The sequence below is a fragment of the Pan troglodytes genome, chromosome 6, assembly GCF_028858775.2.
Source record: "Pan troglodytes isolate AG18354 chromosome 6, NHGRI_mPanTro3-v2.0_pri, whole genome shotgun sequence".
Taxonomy (NCBI): Eukaryota; Metazoa; Chordata; class Mammalia; order Primates; family Hominidae; genus Pan; species Pan troglodytes.
Window position 1 is genome coordinate 144,748,918 of NC_072404.2, and position 22,343 is coordinate 144,771,260.

At 41.7% G+C, this 22,343-nt stretch overlaps 1 protein-coding gene and 1 non-coding gene across 8 annotated transcripts in view; both read left to right on the forward strand.

Annotated features, from left to right (window-relative positions):
- The window catches only part of AHCYL2 (adenosylhomocysteinase like 2), a 207,798-nt gene that overhangs the window by 170,188 nt on the left and 15,267 nt on the right, over positions 1–22,343 (forward strand). For all 7 annotated transcript variants that reach the window (XM_063815588.1, XM_054656293.2, XM_519372.9 and 4 more), the window contains 8 exons: positions 5,402–5,504; positions 8,457–8,551; positions 11,547–11,653; positions 13,231–13,347; positions 13,971–14,034; positions 14,513–14,601; positions 17,597–17,667; positions 21,008–21,102. In XM_063815588.1, the coding sequence (XP_063671658.1) occupies positions 5,402–5,504; positions 8,457–8,551; positions 11,547–11,653; positions 13,231–13,347; positions 13,971–14,034; positions 14,513–14,601; positions 17,597–17,667; positions 21,008–21,102 (741 nt within the window). The remainder of the gene's footprint in view (positions 1–5,401; positions 5,505–8,456; positions 8,552–11,546; positions 11,654–13,230; positions 13,348–13,970; positions 14,035–14,512; positions 14,602–17,596; positions 17,668–21,007; positions 21,103–22,343) is intronic.
- LOC112209881 (U7 small nuclear RNA) lies at positions 13,770–13,831 on the forward strand. The gene has a single exon (XR_002944873.1). It is a non-coding gene; the product is annotated as a U7 small nuclear RNA (small nuclear RNA).

Sequence of the window (22,343 nt, forward strand, 5' to 3'; positions counted from 1 at the left end):
TTCTGGGTTATGTGTTCTCTGAGGACAAGAGTACCCTGACTGCTCAAAATTAATATAATAAATTGAAAAGCTATCTGTTTTGGAGCTACAAACTAATGAATCAAGACAGAAACACTCTTGAATCTTTTTTGGCCTGCTCAGTCAGCGACATGAGACTTTAGTGTGGTAGCTTAAAATAGTAAGTGCTTCTCTACTGTCTCATGTTGCTGAATTACATCTAGTTTGTTTTTTACCCTTAGGCTCAGTGAGCATTACCACCTTTCATGGTTCCCTTTCTATTTTTTTCCTGAATGGATTAATCACAATTAGCTTACCAATTTTAATATTAATTTATTGTTTCCACCCCACATTTTTTTCCTTTAAAAAAATAACGACAAAGAAATTATGCTTTGTTTGCCAACCTAATACTCTTTCACTCTTGTCTTAGTTCATTTGGGCTGCTATAACAAAATACCTTAGACTGGGTAATTAATAAACAATAGATATTTATTGTTCACAGTACTGGAGGCTAGGAAGTCCAAGATCAAGGCGCCAGCAGATTCAGTATCTGGTGAGGGCCTGTTCCTTATAGATGGCGCTTTCTATGTGCCCTCACATGGCCAAAGGGGCAAGCAAGCTTCCTCAGGCTTGTTTTATAAGTACACTAATCCCATCTGTGAGGGCAGAAATCTCATGTCTAATCACCTTCCAATCACTTCCATAATCACCTTTTAATACCATCACCTAGGGGGTTAGTTTTTAACATATGACTCTGGGGGAGGAGAACATACATTCAGACCATAGTAATCCCCAAATACCTTAGTGTGTATTTTCTACAAACAAGGACATTTTCCTGTACTAGCAGTATAACCATCAGAAGTAGAAAATTAACATTGATTCATTATTACCATCCAATCCTTAGATCCCACGGGAGTTTCGCTTGTTGTTCTGATAATATTTTTCTAACAAAAGAATCCAATCCATGGTTATATGTCACATTTAGTTGTCATGTCTTTTTAATCTTCATTAGTACAGAACAGTTTCTCAGTCTTTCTTTGATTTTCATGACCTTGACACTTTTGAAGATTACAGATGAATTATTTTGTAGAATTTCCTCAATTTGGATTTTTCTGATGCTTCCTCATTATGAGATTCAGGCTATACATCTATGGTGGGAATTCAGGGAAGTGATATATCCTATCAGGTGGCACATGATTTCAGTTTGTCCCAGAACTGATGATATTCACTTTAATCCCTTGATTGAGGTGGTGTCTCCCAGTATTTTCCTCTGTAAAAGTTTTTTTCCCAGTTTATAATTAATATGTTTTTTGGGCTGGGTGTGATGGCTCACGCCTGTAATCCCAGCACTTTGGGAGGTCAAGGTTGGCAGATCACTTGAACCCAGGAGTTGAAGACTAGCCTAGGCAACATGGTAAAACCCCATCTCTACAAAAAAAATACAAAAGTTAGCCAGGTGTGGTGGCGTGTGCCTGTAGTTCCAGCTACTTGGGAGGCTGAGGTGGGAGGATTGATTGAGCCTGAAAGGTCGAGATTGCAGTGAGCAGTGAGCTGAGATCGCACTGCACTCCAGCCTGGGTGACAGAGTGAGACCCTGTCTCAAAAATAAATAAAAATAGAATTAATATGTTTATGTGAGATAGTACTATGAAACTGTAAATATCTCATTCTTTATCTTACTTTGATTTATTCATTATTTTTATTTGTATGGAATCATTGTTTCCTATTTTATTTAATAGGTTATAATCCATTACTATCATTACTTATTTACATGATCATCTTGTTCCCAGTTTGACCAGGGAGAGCCTCTTCAGTGTGGCTTCTGTGACTTCTTTTGTCTTTTGATATATCCCTTTCATTCTTTGAACATTTCCTTGCTTTTGGTACAAGATCACCTAAGCTCATCTTGAACATTCCATGCCCTACTCTTGGAACCAGCCATTTCTCCCAGAATGCCTAGCTCCTTTTAGTGGATCTGGGCACTAATGTGCTCTTTGCTTTTGAAATGTCATTGTTCCCAGATCCTCTTTTTTCCCTCTCCATACATGTAACTGGAGTTCCAGAAGGCAAAGAGGGAAAGAATCCATAGATTCCCATAGACCCCATAGATTTTGAGCACTCCGTTGTGATTTTTTTCTGCCAGTCTTCTTCTTTTTGTATTTCAGTTCAGTAATTTCTTTTTTTGTTGTTGTTTTGTTTTGTTGAGTAGGGTCTCACTGTGTCACCCAGGCTGGAGTGCAGTGGTACAATCATTGCAGGCTCATTGCAGCCTCAAACTCCTGGGCTCAAGCGATCCTCCTGCCCCAGCCTCCCAAGTAACTGGGACTACAGGCATATACCACTATGCCTGGCTAATTTTTTTAAATTTTTTGTAGAGAAGAGATCTTGCTGTGATGCCCAGGCTGGTCTCAAACCCCTGGCCTCAAGCGATCTCCTGCCTTAGCCTTTCAAAGCGCTAGGGTTACAGGCATGAGCCACTGTGCCTGGCTCAGTTCAGTAATTTTTATTGGTCTATCTTCAGGTTCACTGATTCTGTCCTTGGATGTGCCCGGTCTGATGATAAACCTGTTGAAGGAACTTTTAATCTGACTTTTTTTTTTTCTGGCATTTGTATTTGACTTTTTTTTTTTTTTTTTTTTTTTTTTTTGAGACAGAGTTTTGCTCTTGTTGCCCAGGCTGGAGTGCAACGGTGCAATCTTGGCTCACCACAACCTCCATCTCCTGGGATCAAGCGATTCTCCTGCCTCAGCCTCCCGAATAACTGGGATTAAAGGCATGTGGCACCAAGCAGCTAATTTTGTATTTTTAGTAGAGATGGGGTTTCTCCATGTTGGTCAGGCTGGTCTCAAACTCCCGACCCCAGGTGATCTGCCCACCTTGGCCTCCCAGAGTGCTGGCCTTTACAGGCCTGAGCCACTGCACCCAGCCTGTATTTGACTTTTTATTGTTTCCATCTCTGCTGAAATTTTCTATCTATTCATAGATGTTGTCTATCTTTCTCAACTAGATCCTTTAACATAAACATATTAGTCCAGCCTGGGCAATATAGCAAGATCCTGTGTATAAAAAAATATAAATAAATAACATAAACATATTAATCATAGTTATTTTATATCTCCTGTCTGATCAAACATCTGGCTCATCTGAGAGCCTGCCTCTGTTGTTTACTTATTTCCTGACAGTGGGTTTTTTTTTTACTTTTTGTATGTCCTGACATTTTTAATTGAGTGGTAGTATATTAGTTTTCATTATAGTCATGAATTGGGCTGAATTTAGAGTTTGTTGTATACCAACAAAGGCTTCAAATTCCTCCAGCAGTGGACTGCTATAACCTTGTGATTTGAGGTTACCAAAGGACATTCCTCAGTGCTTCTGCTTTACCCTCAGCCTTCAGCTACTTCTGCACATGTGTGCCACAGAAGTGTCCTCTTTTCAAGTACCTGCCTCATCTGCCGCACTACACTGCTGCTCTTTGTTTCCTGGGGCTAAGCACATGGTGAGGGCAAGTGGGGTTCTTGGATCTCTGGTGCAGTCTCAGTCTTAGGCAGACCTCTGTGAGGGGCAGGGTTTTCTCAATATTCCTGCCTCTCCTATCTGTAGCAGCCAAACTTTGCCTTGAATCTGTGGTGGGTCTTGGGCAAGACATATTTTCCTGCCCTTCCTGGAGAGCTGGAGAGGTAGCAGATCCTTACTTTGTATCAGTGAACTGTCCTGGGCCCAAGAGGTTTTCCTGTGCCTCTCCCAGAGGCAGAGTTTTTGCTTCTGCCTTCCTCCAGAAACAGTGGATCTTTGCCTAGTCCCTAATGGCAGGCCCAATTCCTGCTCTTCCTACAGCTTGAGGCTTTGGTTCCTATGAGAGAAGAGTGTAGGGAAGTGCCCAGGTTTCATGTCTGTTTCTGAGCACAGCCAATCAGCTCCCTGCCCCAGTCTTTCTTTTGAGCACTGGGTGGAAGCCTCTGGAAAACAGCCTGCATGTGAATGGGAAATCTACTTGTGTCTGGAGCTTCAAAAAATTCCACATTGACACACTTTCCCACACCCAGCCTTTAGTAATTGTTCAAAAGTTTAGCTGATATTTTCTTATCCTTATCTGTGGCAGCCATTTCTTCCTCCCATGCACTGCCAAAGGTGAAACAGTCTTCCCTCTCTCTTTAAAAGGATTTGTCACTCTTTGGAGGGCAGTTCACTTCTGTGCTTTATGACCTCAAATCTTTGATGGGCTCAAGAAAAGTTTGGCTTTGTAGATTACCCAGTTTTTGGGGTTTGTGTGTGTTTGTGTGTTTATTTGTTCATTTATTTGTTTGTTTGTTTTGTTCTGTTTTGAGACGGAGTCTTGCTCTGTTGCCCAGCCTGGACTGCAGTGGCACAGTCTCGGCTCACTGCAAGCTCTGCCTCCCAGGTTCACACCATTCTCCTGGCTCAGCCTCCCGAGTAGCTGGGACTACAGGCGCCCGCTACCACACCCGGCTAATTTTTTTTTGTATTTTTAGTAGAGATGGGGTTTCACCGTGTTAGCCAGGATAGTCTCGATCTCCTGACCTTGTGATCTGCCCGCCTCGGCCTCCCAAAGTGCTGGGATTACAGGCGTGAGCCACCGCGCCCCGCCATTTGTTTGTTTTTGAGACAGAGCTTTGCTCTTGTTGCCCAGGCTGGAGTGCAATGGTGCAATCTCAGCTCACTGCAATCTTCGCCTCACCGTTTCAAGCCATTGTCCTGCCTCAGCCTCCCGAGTAGCTGGGATTACAGGCATGCGCCACCATGCCTGGCTAATTTTTCTGTATTTTTAGTAGAGATAGGGTTTCACCATGTTGGCCAGGCTGGTCTCAAACTCCTGACCTCAGGTGATCCGCCCACCTCAGCCTCCCAAAGTGGGATTACAGTCATGAGCCACCGTGCCTGGCCGTGTGTTTGGTTTTTTGGAGACAGGGTCTCACTCTGTTGTCCAGGCTGGAGTGCAGTGGCACAGTCATGACTCACTACAACCTCCATCTCCCAGGCTCAAGCAGTCCTCCCACCTCAGCCTTCCTAGTAGCTACCCAGCTTTTTCCTGTCGTTAAGGTGGGAGCTTCTCTTGTAGCTTTGTATGTTCTAAGCAGAAGCAGAACTGTAAATCTGTTTTTTTCAGAAAAGTTTTGGCTCTGGAGTCCTTGGTTTATTAAATCTTATGGGGAAGCTTAATTTAAATTGGTAAAAACATAGAGTCAGCTGGAGCCTCCCTCTTCCCATGGCTTCCCCCAATACTTGCCTTCTTAGAATACTGAAGAGGTTCTGTAGAGCCCAATTTGAAAATCACTGGCTTAAGTCATTCCCGTTGTATTTTCTGATTGTAAAATGTATAAACTTTATCTCCTTGACTAGTTGTTTGGCCCAGGCTTGCTCATACCCTGCTTTGTCTTTAATACAGGTGCTTATGGAAACTCTGGGTGCTCTGGGGGCCCAGTGCCGATGGGCTGCCTGCAACATCTATTCCACTCTCAATGAAGTGGCTGCTGCTCTAGCAGAAAGTGGTAAGAGCTTATTCTCTGTGCCTTTGGCTAAAGTAAGTCTATTTGGAGACTTACTTTATGTTTCAGCATAAATCTTTAAAGAAGGTTGACAATAAAAGAACTATCTTGGAAGAAATGGATCTCGATTCTTCATGAATTTGCTCTTTTTCTGGCCTTCGCTTGTCAAATATGATCTAGTTAACTTTGCTATTTTACAGTTGACAAATATCTACCTATGTCTAATATTCTATTGTTAGGTAATGCTTTGTTTTAACTCACTAATTCACTAATAGCAGAGCACTAATGAACACTACTCACTGAGGTAACATGGATTAAAGGAGAAAATGCTTCAGCCATAGTTTTGTGACTCTGTTGGTTTTCCAGCAAGTAATTTGCCCTGACTTAATGTTTGGTGTTTCTGCTTCAGGAGTAAAGAAGACTTGACCTGGCAGATTAATATTTGATCACAACATCCACTGGTACTTGATGGACAAAAGAAATAGAGAAATTTGGACTTTGCCAGCCTCTTGCCTTTACTCTTTGGCAGTACAGCTAGCACTCTCAGCATTTCATTTGTTCTTTCATTTTAATTTACTTATTTATAAGATTTTATGGCTGTATATATGATAGAAAAATATTTAATACTTTATTAATACAAATATTAAATGTGTACCCCAGTGAATTGTACATACGCATTCATTTCTTTTCCTTTTTTTAAAAGTAGAAACGGAGTCTTGCTGTGTCACCCAGGCTGGGGTGCAGTAGTGCAGTCATGTTTCACTGCATCCTTCAATTCCTAGGAACAGGTGATCCTCCCACTTCAGTCTTCTGAGTAGCTGGGACTTCAGGCATGTGCCACCATGCCCAGCTAATTTAAAAAAAATGTTTGAAGACACAGAGTCTTGCTGTGTTGCTCAGGCTGGTCTCAAACAGCCAGCCTCAAGTGATCCTCCTGCCTCATCCTCCCAAAGTGCTGGGATTACAGGTGTGAGCCACCATGCCCAGCCCATTTCTTTTTTCTGTTTTTTTTTTTAATTTAATTTAATTTTTATTTTTTATTTTTATTTATTTATTTTTTTTGAGATGAAGTCTCACTCTGTCGCCCAGGCTGGAGTGCAGTGGTGTGATCTCGGCTCACTGAAACCTCTGCCTCCCAGGTTCAAGCGATTCTCCTGCCTCAGCCTCCTGAGTAGCTGGGATTACAGGTGCCCTCCACTATACCCGGCTAATTTTTGTATTTTTAGTAGAGACGGGGTTTCACCATGTTAGTCAGGCTGGTCTCGAACTCCTGACCTCAGATGATCTGCCTGCCTCGGCCTCCCAAAGTGCTGGGATTACAGGTGTGAGCCACCGCACCCGGCTGCCCCATTTTTTTTTTTTAAACAAATGCTTACTGACCTACGCTAAGAGCTGTAAGGGCAAATGAGACAATGTCCTTACCCTCAGAATCTTATATTTTGGTGAGATAATACACATATATAAATAATGATGATACAAGGACATATATAATAAATGCCATGACAGATTATAAATCCATATTCACTACACAAACAAGAGGCTTAGAAAAGTTCAGATTCCCACTTTGGGAGGCTGAGGCAGGTGGATCACCTGAGGTCAGGAATTCAAGACCAGCATGGCCAACATGGTGAAACCCTGTCTCTACTAAGAGTACAAAAATTAGCTGAGTGTGGTGGTGCAGGCCTGTAATCCTAGCTACTCATGAGACTGAGGCAGGAGAATCGCTTGAACCCAGGAGGCGGAGGCTGCAGTGAGCCGAGATCACGCCACTGCACTCCAGCCTGGGTGACAGAGTGAGACTCCATCTCAAAAAAAAAAAAAAAAAAAAGAGGCCAGGCGCGGTGGCTCACACCTGTAATCCCAGCACTTTGGGAGCCTGAGGCGGGCGGATCATGAGGTCAGAAGTTCGAGACCAGCCTGGCCAATATGGTGAAACCCCGTCTTTACTAAAAGTACAAAAATTAGCTGGGCGTGGTGCCACGCACCTGTAGTCCCAGCTTCTCAGGAGGCTAAGGCAGGAGAATCGCTTGAACCCAGGAGGCAGAGGTTGCAGTGAGCCGAGATTATGCCACTGCACTCCAGCCTGGGTGACAGAGCAAGACTCCGTCTCAAAAAAAAAAAAAGAAAAGAAAAGTTAAGATTCCTTGAGAGCTCATTTCCAGCTGGGTTAATCAGACTTCATTAGGAACATGACACTTAACTGGGCTATGAATTCTAGTAACGTTTTAGCAAGTGGAGAAACACGTAAGGGTTTTTTTCTTAATAATAGGGTGGAATGATTAAAGTATAGAAGCAAGAAAAATTAAAGTGTAATTGGGAAATGGTGAGAATGCCAGTTTGAGTGGATCAAGAAGTACCTGTTTCTGGTTTTTGTTTTCCCTCTAGTCACTTTTTTTTTTTTTTTTTTTTTGAGACAGAGTCGCGCCCTGTCACCCAGGCTGGAGTGCAGTGGCACGATCTTGGCTCACTGCAACCTCCGCTTCCCAGGTTCAAGCAATTCTCCTGCGTCAGGCTCCCAAGTAGCTGAGATTACAGGCATGCACCACCACGCCCAACTAATTTTTGTATTTTTAGTAGAGACAGGTTTCATCATGTTGGCCAGGCTGGCCTTGAACTCCTGACCTCAGGTGATCCACCCGGCTCAGCCTCCCAAGGTGCTGGGATTTCAGGAGTGAGCCACCGCACCTGGCCCCCTTTCATTACATTTTAAACAACTGTCATACTTTTGTCCATTCTGCTTGTCCTCCTTGGGCTAATAAGAGCAGAATGACCATCAAAGACAAAGGAATGGATAAAGGGGCTGAAGGCAACGCCAATCAGTGAAGAATGTCAATCCAAGGAGTATAGCAGAATGAGAGAGTTGGAAATTAGGAAAAACCAGAATCTTCTCACTAAAATTAGGGAGTCAGCCTTTTTTGGTCTTTAATGGTTTCTCTTTGTTCCTTTTTTTCCCAGGATTTCCTGTTTTTGCCTGGAAGGGAGAGTCAGAAGATGACTTTTGGTGGTGTATTGATAGATGTGTGAATGTGGAGGGCTGGCAGCCAAACATGGTGGGTCAGATTTCTGCTAACACAATTCTGTAGGGGTCAGGAATGGGGATGGGTGGAGGTTATGGCCTGGGAGAGGGTTTTCCAACAAGAAGGAAGGAAAATGGCTTCATTTCTATCTGATATACCTGGGTTTCCAGCAGAACTAGATTTTTATGCTATGGGTATCCCAAGAGTATTGAAGCTCTTATAACCTCAGAGTGCCTTAATTATTGGTTCTAATGTTGGAAGCATTTATATTCATTAGAAACATTAAAGCACTGCCCAGGATTCACATGTGGCTGGTTAAAAAACAATAGTAATGAGTTTCCATCCCCTGCTACTGCCTACTTCCCACCCCTTACAACAACCAAAAAACCCAAACAAACCACCCCAGAACTCTGGAGATACTTAGCCTTCTCTCTAGAATCCATATACTTGTAATGTTAGTCAGGACTAGAAAAAAAATAAAAATAATATTCATATAATGAATTCATAGTAAACCTGAAGAGCTTACAAGTTCAAATTTCTTCTCCTTATATTCTTTCCCCACATTAAAAAAGACGAGATGAAGTTTTAGGGTTTTAATTTTTGCTTCATTTTTATTTTTGTTTTATTTTTTAGAAGATCAAGTCTTGAAGCCTGATAGCACATTATATTTGCAAAGAGGCAAAAAGCTACACAAAGGGCCAGGTGTGGTGGCCTGTAATCCCAGCACTTTGGGAGCCCAAGGCAGGTGGATTACTTCAGCCCAGGAGTTCGAGACCAGCCTGGGCAACATAGGCTTTTTACAAAAAATACAAAAATTAGCAGGATGTGTTGGCATGCACCTGTAGTAGTAGTCCCAGCTACTTAGGAGGCTGGGACTCCTAAGTGGGAGGATCACTTGAGCCCAGGAGGTGGAGGTTGCAGTGAGCTGAGATCACACCACTGCAGTCCAGCCTGGGTGAAAGAGTGAAACCATGCCCCCATCCCAGCGCCCCCCCCCCAAAAAAGCTACACAAAGTATAAGGTGCTCCTATTTTGCACATAATTCTGCCCTCTCCCCTAGGGGGAGGGGGCAGAAATTAGGGAATGTACTGAGAAAAGAATCCCTGAAGCTCTAGTCCAACCATTGCTTGCTGCTGAAGGCTGCAGAGCAGGCCTCACTTGGTGCATGGCAGAGAAGTAGCTTCTTTCTGAATTCTGTGATCCAGGTCACACTGCACCAGGCTTGTTTGAGGAAGCTGGGTTAGAGCTTCATATCCTAAAGGAGTGGGGGAGCAGAGTTGACAGTGGCTGTAAGATGAGTCAGCTCATTCCAACAGTTTTAATAGTGACACAAGGGAGTGTGACTGACAGATGCTGAAGCAGATATGCCAGGGGGTTTCTCCTGGGAATAAAACATTGATTTTTAAAGTCAGGAACCCAGGGAGGACATTAGGATTATACCTGGAGAACTTTTACAAACTGTAGAACCAGCACAAACTGCTAGGAAGGTTAATAAAGAGAGTAAGACAAGGACAAAAACAGTTGTCACCCCAGAAAACAGGACCCATACCTGTTTGGATTCTGTCAAGATTTAGTACTTCTCCTTGCTTCCCAACCTCTGGAAGATTTCCTGATGACAAGAATTTTCTGCAGTAGATTTACATGGTGAGAATTATGGGCAGCATTCATTAAGTAAATCTTAGAGACAGCAACTACTGTCTCTAGTGGATAAGAATAGTGAAACTTACAACACAGAGTTTCCAGTTGTTCAATCTCTCTTGTCTCTTATCTTTTCTGTGGAAGGGAAAACTTCATCAGGGATTCCATACATGGAGAATGGGAGAGAGAAACTCAGAAGAGCTTTTTGCTTTCTTGGGGCATCTGTTCTGGGGGTTTCTACTTGTAGTATGGAGCAAGTACAAGAGCTTTGGTGAGAGTCCTAACTTGGATCCTGGTTCTCAAGCAAGGTTTGAGTGAGAGAAAATAGGTCAACAGCAAGAGCAAAAGCAAAAAAGAGATCAGGTGGTAGACATGAGATGGGGGAGTTTGTGTACTCTGGGGTCCAGAATGGCAGTTTTGGCACTTATAGTAGAGTTGATAATTGATGAGACTGCAAGATGGGTGCATGTCAGCAGCAGGCAACCCAGTTCTGTGGGACTTTCCAGGAGGATGGGTATAACAATTTGCAGAGTCCTGCTAAACACTTCTGACAGCCTAGGGAAGGACTGAAGTGCCACAGCCTCGTGCCTAACAATGTTCTAAGCTGGTTTTTCTTTAGCTTTATAATTCAAAAGCTTTTCTCTGCTGATGAAAGCTCCAGTGGGCACAGCGTTGTGTTTATCTTTAATCCCAACCTGAAATAGTGATAGATGAGCTGTTCAGAGGCATGCTTGCACACCTACATGCTGCACGGTTCCCTGGTTATTTTTAATTTGGTTTGTACAGAGTGTGAGGTTGTGCTAGGCAAAACCCTACAGTGCTGCCTGATATTTTGGGTGGGAGAGTGCCTATACTTTGGGAGAAGAAAAGGATTAAGGAATACAGTTTTATAAACCATTGTTCTGACAGGGAGACTTAATTATCTAACCATTTATTGATTTATTTTTCTTTTTTTTCTCAAGAGGCTGTGTAAACTGAGGCCTTTTATTTAAACTAAGTCTTGACTGAATATATTTAAAGTCCCTTTAGGCTTTCTGAATACCTATAGTAGATTCAAGATCTAGTGGCCTAGTAACTACAAGTTACCAATCCATAAGAAAATCCTCGGTTAGTTGCTGTATATTTTGATACAGTAGATATGTCATGGGGAGGGTCGTTTGGCTGCGCGAATTACAATTGGCCTTTCTCCTCTCATTGTCTTTTACTTCAATATAATGACTATTTGGCAGATTATTGTATTTACTCTGGCTTTAAGTTACTTTTCATAACCATATGGGAAATTTTAAATATCTGTAAATTGCTAATTAGATTGGGATGCAAGACCCAGAGAAGCACTGAAGCCTTGAGGCTTCAGCAAAGTGAATGACGTTATTGATGCTTACTATTGCAGATCTTGGATGATGGAGGGGATCTTACCCACTGGATTTATAAAAAGTATCCCAACATGTTTAAGAAAATCAAGGGCATAGTAGAGGAGAGTGTTACTGGAGTTCACAGGTAAGATTTGACATGGGCATACCTGGTTTTATGCAGTCTAGACATAAAATCTTATAAACACATACCTATAAAACACATGTTAAAAATTGGAGCCTGGGCCGGGCGCGGTGGCTCACGCCTGTAATCCCAGCACTTTGGGAGGCTGAGGTGGGCGGATCACGAGGTCAGGAGATCAAGACCATCCTGGCTAACACGGTGAAACCCCATCTCTACTAAAAATACAAAAAAATTAGCCTGGTGTGGTGGGCGCCTGTAGTCCCAGCTACTCGGGAGGCTGAGGGAGGAGAATGGCATGAACCCAGGAGGCAGAGCTTGCAGTGAGCAGAGATCGTGCCACTGCACTCCAGCCTGGGTGACAGAGCGAGACTCCATCTCAAAAAAAAAAAAAAAAAAAAAAAATTGGAGCCTGCTATGAGGTAACCACATCTCAGCTTGCTATGAGGTGAGCAGATCTCTGTTGTTTTTTTTTTTAATTAACAACACAAATAATGAACCTAAAATAGTGAGAAGGGGGCAGGTGGGAGAACAAGTGAAGTCCTCATGTTTTCTAGTGATTGTAAACAATTAACTTGTCCTTTTTGGACACATATATTCATTCATTCATTCAACAAATATTTATTGAACTTCTACAATGAATGAGGAACTGCTCTAGATGCTAGGAATCTAGCAGTAGACAAAACAGACAGAAAAAAACTCTGCCATCTTAGAGCTTACATTCTTACATGGAGACCAAGGATGTAGGGTTCTGCTTCTCAAATGAGTAATAATTCTCTGAGTAAAATTGGAATTATTTCAGTTCAATTTCTGTGATCATTTCTATGATTTATTTCACCCATAAAGAACTAAAAGTATGAAAAAAAAAAGTTTTAGGGAAGTAAATTCTGAACCAGCCACCATCACTGCTTCAATACATTATCATCTTTTTGAATGTACAAAACTGAGGTCAGCAGTTCAAGACCAGCCTGGCCAACGTGGTGAAACCCCGTCTCTACTAAAAATACAAAAATTAGCTGAGTGTGGTGGCGGGCGCCTATAATCCCAGCTACTCAGGAGGCTGAAGCACAAAAATCGCTTGAACCCTGGAGGCAGAGGTTGCAGTAAGCTGAGATCACACCATTGCTCTCCAGCGGGGACAACAAGAGTGAAACTCCATCTCAAAACAAACAAACAAACAATAAAAACACAAACAGCCAGGCGTAGTCTCATGCACTTGTAGTTCTGGCAGGCAGGGAGACCAGTGCAGATTTAGTGAACATTGTACCTAGTAGGTAATTTTTCAACCTTCAACCTGCTCCCACTCTCCCACTTTTTATAGTCTCCAGTGAAGGCCTTAAAATTTAGAGGTGGGTCAAGGATTTCCCCCACATGACTTTTGAATAAAATCTTTATCGTGAAGCTATATATGCAGGCTCTAGAAAGATATTCTTTATTTCTCAGTGGCCACCTAATAGGATGAAACTAGTCATGTCTCATGGTCTCATGCCTACCCAATCAACGTATTTCTGGGGCCTCCTATGAAAGCAATGGTAGATTGTAATGTCCTGGTGTTTTTTGTTCTTGGCTTCCCTCATCCTCAGGCTGTACCAACTGTCCAAAGCTGGGAAGCTGTGTGTTCCAGCCATGAATGTCAATGACTCAGTCACCAAACAGAAATTTGACAACCTCTACTGTTGCCGTGAATCAATTCTTGATGGGTAATGTTTATTATCTTTGAGATGAAGTTGTGATGTCAAGTTGAGATTCTAAGTTTTTTGGCTTTGGTTATTTCTGGAAAGGATTCACGTAGCACCTCTGGATAATGTCTCCATAAAGCCAGAGCTTTGTCACCTCGTAAATTAAAATTACATTATTTTTATTTTCTCCTTTGTATCTTTTCTATTTCTAAATATGATATTTTCAAAATATTATCTAATAAATGTATGTTGCTTTTATGTTTAAAAGTTACTGTGTTATCTACATCTTCTTCCTTTCTGCACCACTTGCAAGAAAGGGGGAAAAAAAAAGGAAAAAAACCCTTACATACAGGATTGGTTAGATGGCAGGGAGTGAGAAAATATGTATTTTATTTAACCTTCCTGTCTGGTCATTAGTTTCTCTAGGATAGAAACCAGACTTTCAGTGTTACAGGTCTTTTAGAATTTGTCTAGCAGGTTTTCTGGTCTTTACCAGAAAACCCCTTTAAAAAAATAAAGAAACCAGACTTTCTTTCAAAATGAAAAACCAACCAAAAAACCCCATGAAAACAAAGAGATTCAATCTAACCTCAAGGGAGAAACAAGAGAAGATTTTTCTGATTTAATGTTTTTTTTCCCCCTAGACTTAAAAGGACAACAGACATGATGTTTGGTGGAAAGCAAGTGGTAGTCTGTGGCTATGGAGAGGTGAAGTTTAACCTTTCGTTTATTAGGTGTTTTAAATGGATTTTGTTGAAATATTCTGGAATTTTTTATTTGTATGGACATATGAGTACACCATTTACCACTTTAGATGAGAAAAAGAATTTCAGAGGCCTTCTGGTTGAAGTAGACTTTCTTTTTCCCTTTGCGTTGCCGCCATTTTTCCTTAAGTTGACTTTCTGACTTGCTCCAGTACCACCGTTTGTGATGTTCTTTTTAGCTTGTGTTTTGATTATGAATCGTGAGTGTGGGTGTTCTTGTGCACATGAATGCGATAAGCAGGAGCCAGGGGTTTGTTTATGAGCTGCATTCAATTATTTGTTCTTCTCGTTTTCCCCAAGTATGAATCTATTCAGTGAAATTCCTCTCGGGGGTGGAAAGAGGGGGTGCACTTTACCAGAAGCTTTGAGAAATGGTTTTCTCAGTGACTTTCCTTAATATGTGTGCTCTCTCCCCTCTTCAGGTGGGGAAAGGGTGCTGTGCTGCCCTGAAAGCCATGGGCTCCATTGTGTATGTAACTGAAATTGACCCCATCTGTGCCCTGCAAGCCTGGTAAGCCTCTACGCTACCATCTCACTTGCAATCTCGGAGCTGTCTCCAAAGAATGGCCTGGTTGATGCCACACTTTATTTTAGAGGAGCCCAGATCCTCAGAGAGGCTGCAACTAACTCTAAGCATCTGTCTTTTAAAAAGGTCAAGGAGCTCTGCTTGGAGAGAGCAGAGACTATCAGAAAAGTGAAAATTTAGAAATCCTGTGGAGATAGTAACAGGGATTCTGTCAGCCAGAGAACAAGTAGCCCCTTACCTTCTCCATGTGTGATACTTGCCTTTCAAATAATGATCAGAAAAGAAATTGGCAGGCATCAGATGCCTTCTGATGTGTTACACTGAAAATAGACCTTCTGTGGTATTCCTCCCAAAAATGTATAACCTGAATCTAATTGTGAGGAAACATTAGACCAATCCCAGTTAAGGGTAAAATCTACTAACTCTGAGTGAAGCATATATGAGAATTATTTACACTAGTATTATAATTCTTAAGTTTGAAATGATTCTAAAATTAAAAGTTAAAACTTTTCTTATCTATAAAATATGTGTAATCATACCTACCTCATAGGATTGTGAGAGTTCAGTAAAATAATAATTAGCATAGGCTGGGTATAATGGGTTCATGCCTGTAATCCCAGCACTTTGGGAGGCTGAGGCAGGAGGATTGCTTGCGCCCAGGAGTTCGAGACCAGCCTTGGCAACATAGGGAGACCCCATCTCTACAAATAATTTTTTTAAATTAGCTGGGTGTGGTGGTGCATGCCTGTGGTCCCAGCTACTTGGGAGGCTGAAGTAGGAGTATCACCTAAGCCTGGGAGGTGGAGGCTGCAGTGAGTTGTGATTATGCCACTACACTCCAGCCTGGGTGACCCAGCAAGACCGTGTCTCAAAATAATTATTATTCTATATTATACATTATATAACAAATACATAATTATATAAGGTACAGAGCTGCTGCCACATAATATATGCTCATTAAATAATAGCTGTTATTAAAATTGTCTCTTGCCATCCTCAGCAGGGTGGGAAATACCACTGTTCTTAAAAACTATTGCAGAGTCCAAGTGTCTGTAGCCTAGGGGAACCATCATCCTTCTGGTACACTAAGAGTTTAGGAACCTGAACATATTTTAATACAAATTGATACTGTTCAGATACTGAACAGTTCAGATTATCCTGTAGACATGAATTGATCACTTACTATGCATTAGATACTGTGCTATGTGCTGAGAATGAATAAGATGAATATATAAATGAGATAAGGTCCTGCTTTTAGAAGCACACAGACAGATAACCACTGTGCAGCAAAGTAAGTGCTGTCATGGAGTTAAACAGCACATGCTTCTGTAGGAGCATAAAGGAGAAATTGCTTACTGAAGAGCAAGGGAGCAGGGTAGAAAGAGATGTCAGCAGAGCTGAGTCTTGACATTTGTATAGGTGTTTTCTTAGTTTGGAAGTATATTCCAGGTACTGGGAACATGTGTGTTGTCTCCAAGGAAGGAGATAGCATGGCAGATTTAAGAAGCTAGAAATATTTTAATGTAGTTGGCAGATGAAATACATTTGGGGGAGTGGTACTATCTAAGGTAGGAGTCATGGGAGTCATATGTCAATATAATCACATATCACTGTAAGTATTTGGGTCTTACTCTTATCCTGTCTTATCCTTAAGAACAGGCAGTCTCACTGAAGTATTTTAAGGAAAGGAAGCGACATGATCCAAATTGCATTTAGGAAAATCACTCTGCCAAATGATTTAGAAAGATGTAAACCTAGAGGCAATGAGATTGGGCCAGGGGTTACTATAGTAATCTAGGCAAGAAGTAATAAGACCTAAACTTAAGCAAGGCCAGTATGTATTAGAGAAGAGTAGAGAGATGAAAGAGACGTTTATGGAATTAAAGAAAAAGAGTCACCCAGATTTGGTGACAACTTCAATTCAGGAGAGGCAGCAAGGACATTCTTGTTTATATGGCTCATTCAGTTGGATGAACAGTGATGCTATTGATCAAGATAGAAAATATAGAAGAAGAAATAGATGAGATTATGGGTGCAGAGAAAATAATAAGTTTATTTTCAAACACAGTAAGTTTGAGATCCTTCTGGGACATTGATGAGGTGCTATCCAGTGGCTAATTTGATCCTTGGCTATGAAGCTTCAGAGAGATCTAAGCTAAAGTTACAAATGTAAAAATCAGCCATCTATCAGCAGTCATTTGCAGCCAAAGGAAGAGTATGGTTCTCTATAGTGAAAGAATAGAGAAAAGAATAAAGGCATAACCCTGCAGAGCACCAATATCCAAAGGTTGGCTGAAGTTGAGGAGAGGCAATTAAGAGAAGTAAGAGGAAAACCAGGAGAGATGTATCATGGAGTCCAAGGGGTATAGAGTTTTAAGAAGGCAAATAATGTTTAATGTAGTAGAAGAAATCAAATAATATAAGAGTCTAAGAAGTTGGGCATGGTGGTGTATGCCAATAGTCCTGGCTACTCAGGAGGCTGAGGCAGGAGGATTGCTTGAGGCCAAGAGTTAGAGGCTGTAGTGCACTATGATTATGCCTGTGACTAGCTACTGCACTCCAGCCTGGGCAGCATAGTGAGATTCCCATCTCTAAAAAAAAAACACACACACAGTTAAGAGTCTAAGAAATCTTGGGTTTGGCCTTTGGGGGATCACTGATGATCTTGGAGAGAGCACTTTCAATGGGGTAGTTGGTTAAATGGCTAAGTGGCACTTTCTACAGTTTCTAGAAATTTGGTCAGGGAATCTCATGGTAGCCCCTGGCTCCCTGTTATCAGGAAGAAATAAGTTCCATGACGCAAAGGAACCTTTTATTTCTGTCTTGTATGAACTAAGGAAATTGTTTGGATTTTTCACTTCTAAGAATAGTTCAGCTATCTCAAGAAATGACAGCAACTTGATATTAGCTTTTGAAGTCCTGTGTTAAAAGGCTCCCCAGCTGCCTGTTTAGGTTAATGGGTCATGCTTTATTTCAACAGTATGGATGGATTTCGACTGGTGAAATTAAATGAGGTCATCCGACAAGTGGACATTGTTATTACCTGTACAGGTATGATAATGACATTTTAAATGGGGTGGCACTTGGGAATGTTTTTATGGAGCAAGTGCAAGATGATTGGAAATATTCTGAAAAACCAAACTCTAAAAGCTAGAGAGAGATAGTAGCCTGCAAAGCCAGCCAGTCTTTCACATTCTTCCTAATTCTTTAGAGCTCCGACCAGAGGTGTATGATTAGGTTATTCCTATGTAAAAATGTTTCTCTTCACCCTTGAAGACAACTGTTATATCTCCATTCATCCTAGGAGATAGCTAGAGATGAGATTCACTTATAAAGTTTTATTTGGGAAGCCAGATGTTAAATGTACACTTGATTTTTTATTTTACCTCCAAAAGTGATGTATGTTTCTCTCTAGTATGTAATTAAGGCAAGGCTAGAGAGAAATTCTTCATAGTTAGAGAAAGTAGAAGAGGTTATTCTGTTAATTCCCAAAGAGGTAGATTTTGAGTTTTAAAGAATATGCAGAAATGGCTAGTTTCCTCTAGGGTAAGATACTTATTTTTATGTGGAACCATAAACTACAGGAACACTGGTTTTCTTTTATAATTCTATTTTAGAGGGGGAAATCAGACAGAATAAAAAAAAATTGTAGTTGTAGCCTCAGGAAGAAATAAGGGCAGAGAAGAGGGACCATAAGAAGCTGTTCTTGGTTCATATCAATCCCCTGGATCTCTTTTGTTGTTTTAAATAGAGATGAGGTCTCAGTCTCCAGGCTGGTCTCAAACTCCTGGCCTCAACGTGATTCTCCCACCTCTGCTTCCCAAAGTGATGGGATTATAGGTGTGAGCCACCCTGCCCAGCCTGGACCATTTTTTTTTTTTAATTGCTTTTTTGTGATCTGTAATTCATTCACTACACATTTCACACATTTAAAGTGTTCGCTGTTTTTTAGTAATTCACAGAGTTTGTACAACCATCACCACAATCTAATGTTTTTACTGAGTTGTAATTCACATTGTAATGTTCATGCTTTTAAAGTATGCAGTTCAATGGCTTTTAGTAAAGTTGTGGAACATCCCAATTATCGAATTTTTATCACGCCAAAAAGAAACCCCGTATCATTAGCAGTCACTCCTTATTCCATCCTCCATCATCCGCCAGGCCTAGGCAACCACCATTTCCCTATTCTGGACATTTCATATAAATGGAATCATAGCAACACCTGTGAAAAGAAGGGGAAAAAATAATAATTTTTTTTAAAAAGGAATCATTTATGGCTGGGCACGGTGGCTCACGCCTGTAATCCCAGCACTTCAAGAGGCCAAGATGGGTGGACCACCTGAGATCAGGAGTTCGAGACCAGCCTGGCCAACATGGTGAAACCCCGTCTCTACTAAAAATACAAAAAATTAGCCAGATGTGATGGCAGGTGCCTGTAGTCTCAGCTACAGGAGTGTGAGGCAGGAGAATTGCTTGAAACTGGAAGGTGGAGGTTGCAGTGAGCCAAGATTGTGCCATTGCACTCCAGCCTGGGCAACAAGAGTGAAACTCCTTCTCAAAAAAAAAAAAAAGGAATCATTCAATATAATGTTTTCAGGGCCTCCCCATGTGATGGCATATATCAGTACCTTATTCCTTTTTATTGCTGAGTAATGTATCATTGTATGGTTATACTGTATTTTATTTACCCATTCATTAACTGGTAGACATTTGGGTTGTTTTCACTTTTTGGCTATTAGGAATAATGCTGCTATGAACATTGAATACAAGTTTTTATGTGGACATATATTTTCAGTTCCCTTGGGTGTATAGTAAGAGTAGAATTGCTGGATCATATAGTAACTTTGTTTTTAACATTTTCAGGCTGGGTGTGGTGGCTCACACCTGTAATCCCAGCACTTTGGAAGGCCAAAGTAGGCAGAGCACTTGAGCCCAGGAGTTCAGACCAGCCTGGGCAACATGGCAAAACTCTGTCTCTACCAAAAAAAATACAAAAATTAGCTGGGTGTGGTCCCAGATACTCGAGAAGCTGAAGTGGAGAATCACTTGAGTGATTTAAAACAAAAAAACAACATTTTTAGGAATTGCCAAACTTTTTTTTTTTTTTTTCGAGACACCCAAGCTGGAGTGCAGTGGCGCGATACTGGCTCACTGCAACTTCCACCTCCCGTGTTCAAGGGATTCTCCTGCCTCAGCCTGCCAAGTAGCTGGGACTACAGGCACACACCGCCACACCCGGCTAATTTTTTGTATTTTAGTAGAGACAGGGTTTCACCATGTTGCCCAAGCTGGTCTCAAACTCCTGAGCTCAGGCAATCCACCCACCTCAGCCTCCCAAAGTGTTAGGATTACAGTCACGAGCCACTGCGCCTGGCTGGAATTGCCAAACTTTTTAAAAGTGACTGCACCATTTTACAATCCATCAACAATACATGTGCCTTCTAATTTCTCCATATCTTCACCAACACTTGTTATTGTCAGTCTTTTTGATATTGCCATCCTAGTGAGCATAAAGTGGTACCTCATTGTGGTTTTGATTTCCATTTTCCCTGATGACTAATGATGATGAGCATCTTTTCATGTGTTTATTGGCCATTTGTACATCTTCTCTGAAGAAATGTCGATTCAGATCCTTTTTTTTCTTTTGGAGACAGGGTCTCACTCTGTCACCCAGGCTACAGTGTAGTGATGCAGTCACAGCTCACTGTAGCCTCGACCTATGGGGCTCAATCAATCCTCCCACCTTAGCCTCCCTAGTAGCTGGGACTACAGGCACATGCCACCACACCCAGCTTATTTTTGTATTTTTTTTGTAGAAATGGGACTTTGCCATGTTGCCCAGGCTGGTCTCAAACTCCAGGGCTCAAGTTATTGATTCTGCCTCAGCCTCCCAAAGTGCTGAGATAACAGGCATGAGTGAGCATGCCTGGCCTGCTTTTTTTTTTTTTTTTTTTTTTGAGTAAGAGTCTTGCTCTGTCGCCCAGGCTGGAGTGTGGTGGTGCAATCTCGGCTCACTGCAAGCTCCACCTCCCAGGTTCATGCCATTCTCCTGCCTCAGCCTCCTAAGTAGCTGGGACTAAAGGCACCCGCCACCACACCCAGCTAATTTTTTGTATTTTTAGTAGAGATGGGGTTTCACCGTGTTAGCCAGGATGGTTTCGATCTCCTGACCTCGTGATCCGCCCGTCTCAGCCTCCGAAAGTGCTGGAATTACAGGCATGAGCCACCACGCCTGGCCTGGCCTGCTTATTTTTAAATTGTCTTCTTCTTATTGGGTTGTAAGAATTCCTTATAACAAGTCCCTCATCAGTTATATGATTTGCACATTTATTTTCTCATTCTGTGGATTATCTTTCTCCACTGCTGCTCAGACCTCTCTTCTGTTTTTAAGGTAACAAGAATGTGGTAACCAGAGAGCACTTGGACCGTATGAAGAATAGCTGCATCGTTTGTAACATGGGACATTCCAACACAGAGATTGACGTGGTAAGATCAAGTAGCTCATTATTGGGGGCTTTTTTCTCTCCTTCACAAGAAGCAAACTGGAAAATGAGAGAGCAGGGTCACAAGCCATCCTAAACATGACTATCCTGGCAGAGTTGTCCACATCTTTTCACTTACTAGCCCTATAGCCTGTGTTTTTGGAGACTATAAAGTTTCTTCATCTCAATAATTCTAAATGATTGTCATCTTCTATTCAAGCTCGATGCCTGTTTACACCATAAGCCTTATCTGTATGTTTAGGATTGAGAGCAAGATAAACTCAAAACTACAATGAATGATAGAAACTCAAAGCTAAGTGATACAATGAATGTGAATCAGTATGGTAGTCAGTATTTTGGGGGTGTTTGGTTTTACCATAAAGATGAGATAAGTAGGTTGGTCCAAGGAAATAAGGGAGAGAAATCTATGGGCTGGGATGATTATGTTGCTTAGGATTGACTGTGTGTATCAAATACTGTGGTTTCTTCTTTTATCCCTCTCTTTTATTGGGCGAGGTCACCCCTCACATGTTTTCCAAACTGTAGTAATTGTGTCTGCAGGTGTCATAATCAATCCAGCACCATTGTGTGGTAGCATGTGTTCTTCAAACCTGGAAAATATATCACTTTGATTCTCTAATTTGGTTATATTCACCCTAAAATTTTCCAATCCAAAATAGCACTTGGTACTAATAAGTTGCCCAAGTAATAGTTAATAGAAATGTTGTTTCTTTTTTTTTTTTTTTTGAGACGGAGTCTCACTCTGTCGCCCAGGCTGGAGTGCAGTGGCGCGGTCTCGGCTTACTGCAACCTCTGCCTCCTGGGTTCAAGCGATTCTCCTTTCTCAGCCTCCAGAGTAGCTGGGACTACAGGCGCCCGCTACCATGCCTGGCTAATTTTTATGTTTTTAGTAGAGGCAGAGTTTCACCATATTGGCTAGGCTGGTCTCAAACTCCTGACCTTGTGATCCGCCCACCTCTGCCTCCCAAAGTGCTGGGATTACAGGCATGAGCCACCACACCCAGCCAAGTGTTGTTTATTTCTTTTCAGACTTACCAAAGTATCTCTCAGTGTGACTTTTACTCTGGTTTTAAATTTTTCTGGCATTTTTATGGCACGCTTGTATTTCTCTCTGGGTAACTGGCTTAAGCAAAGTATGCTTTCATCTCCACTGAGGGCTGCTCTGATTGAGCTTCAGCATTGCCAGGTAAGGACCAGCTGATGTACTGAGAGCTTATTGGATAA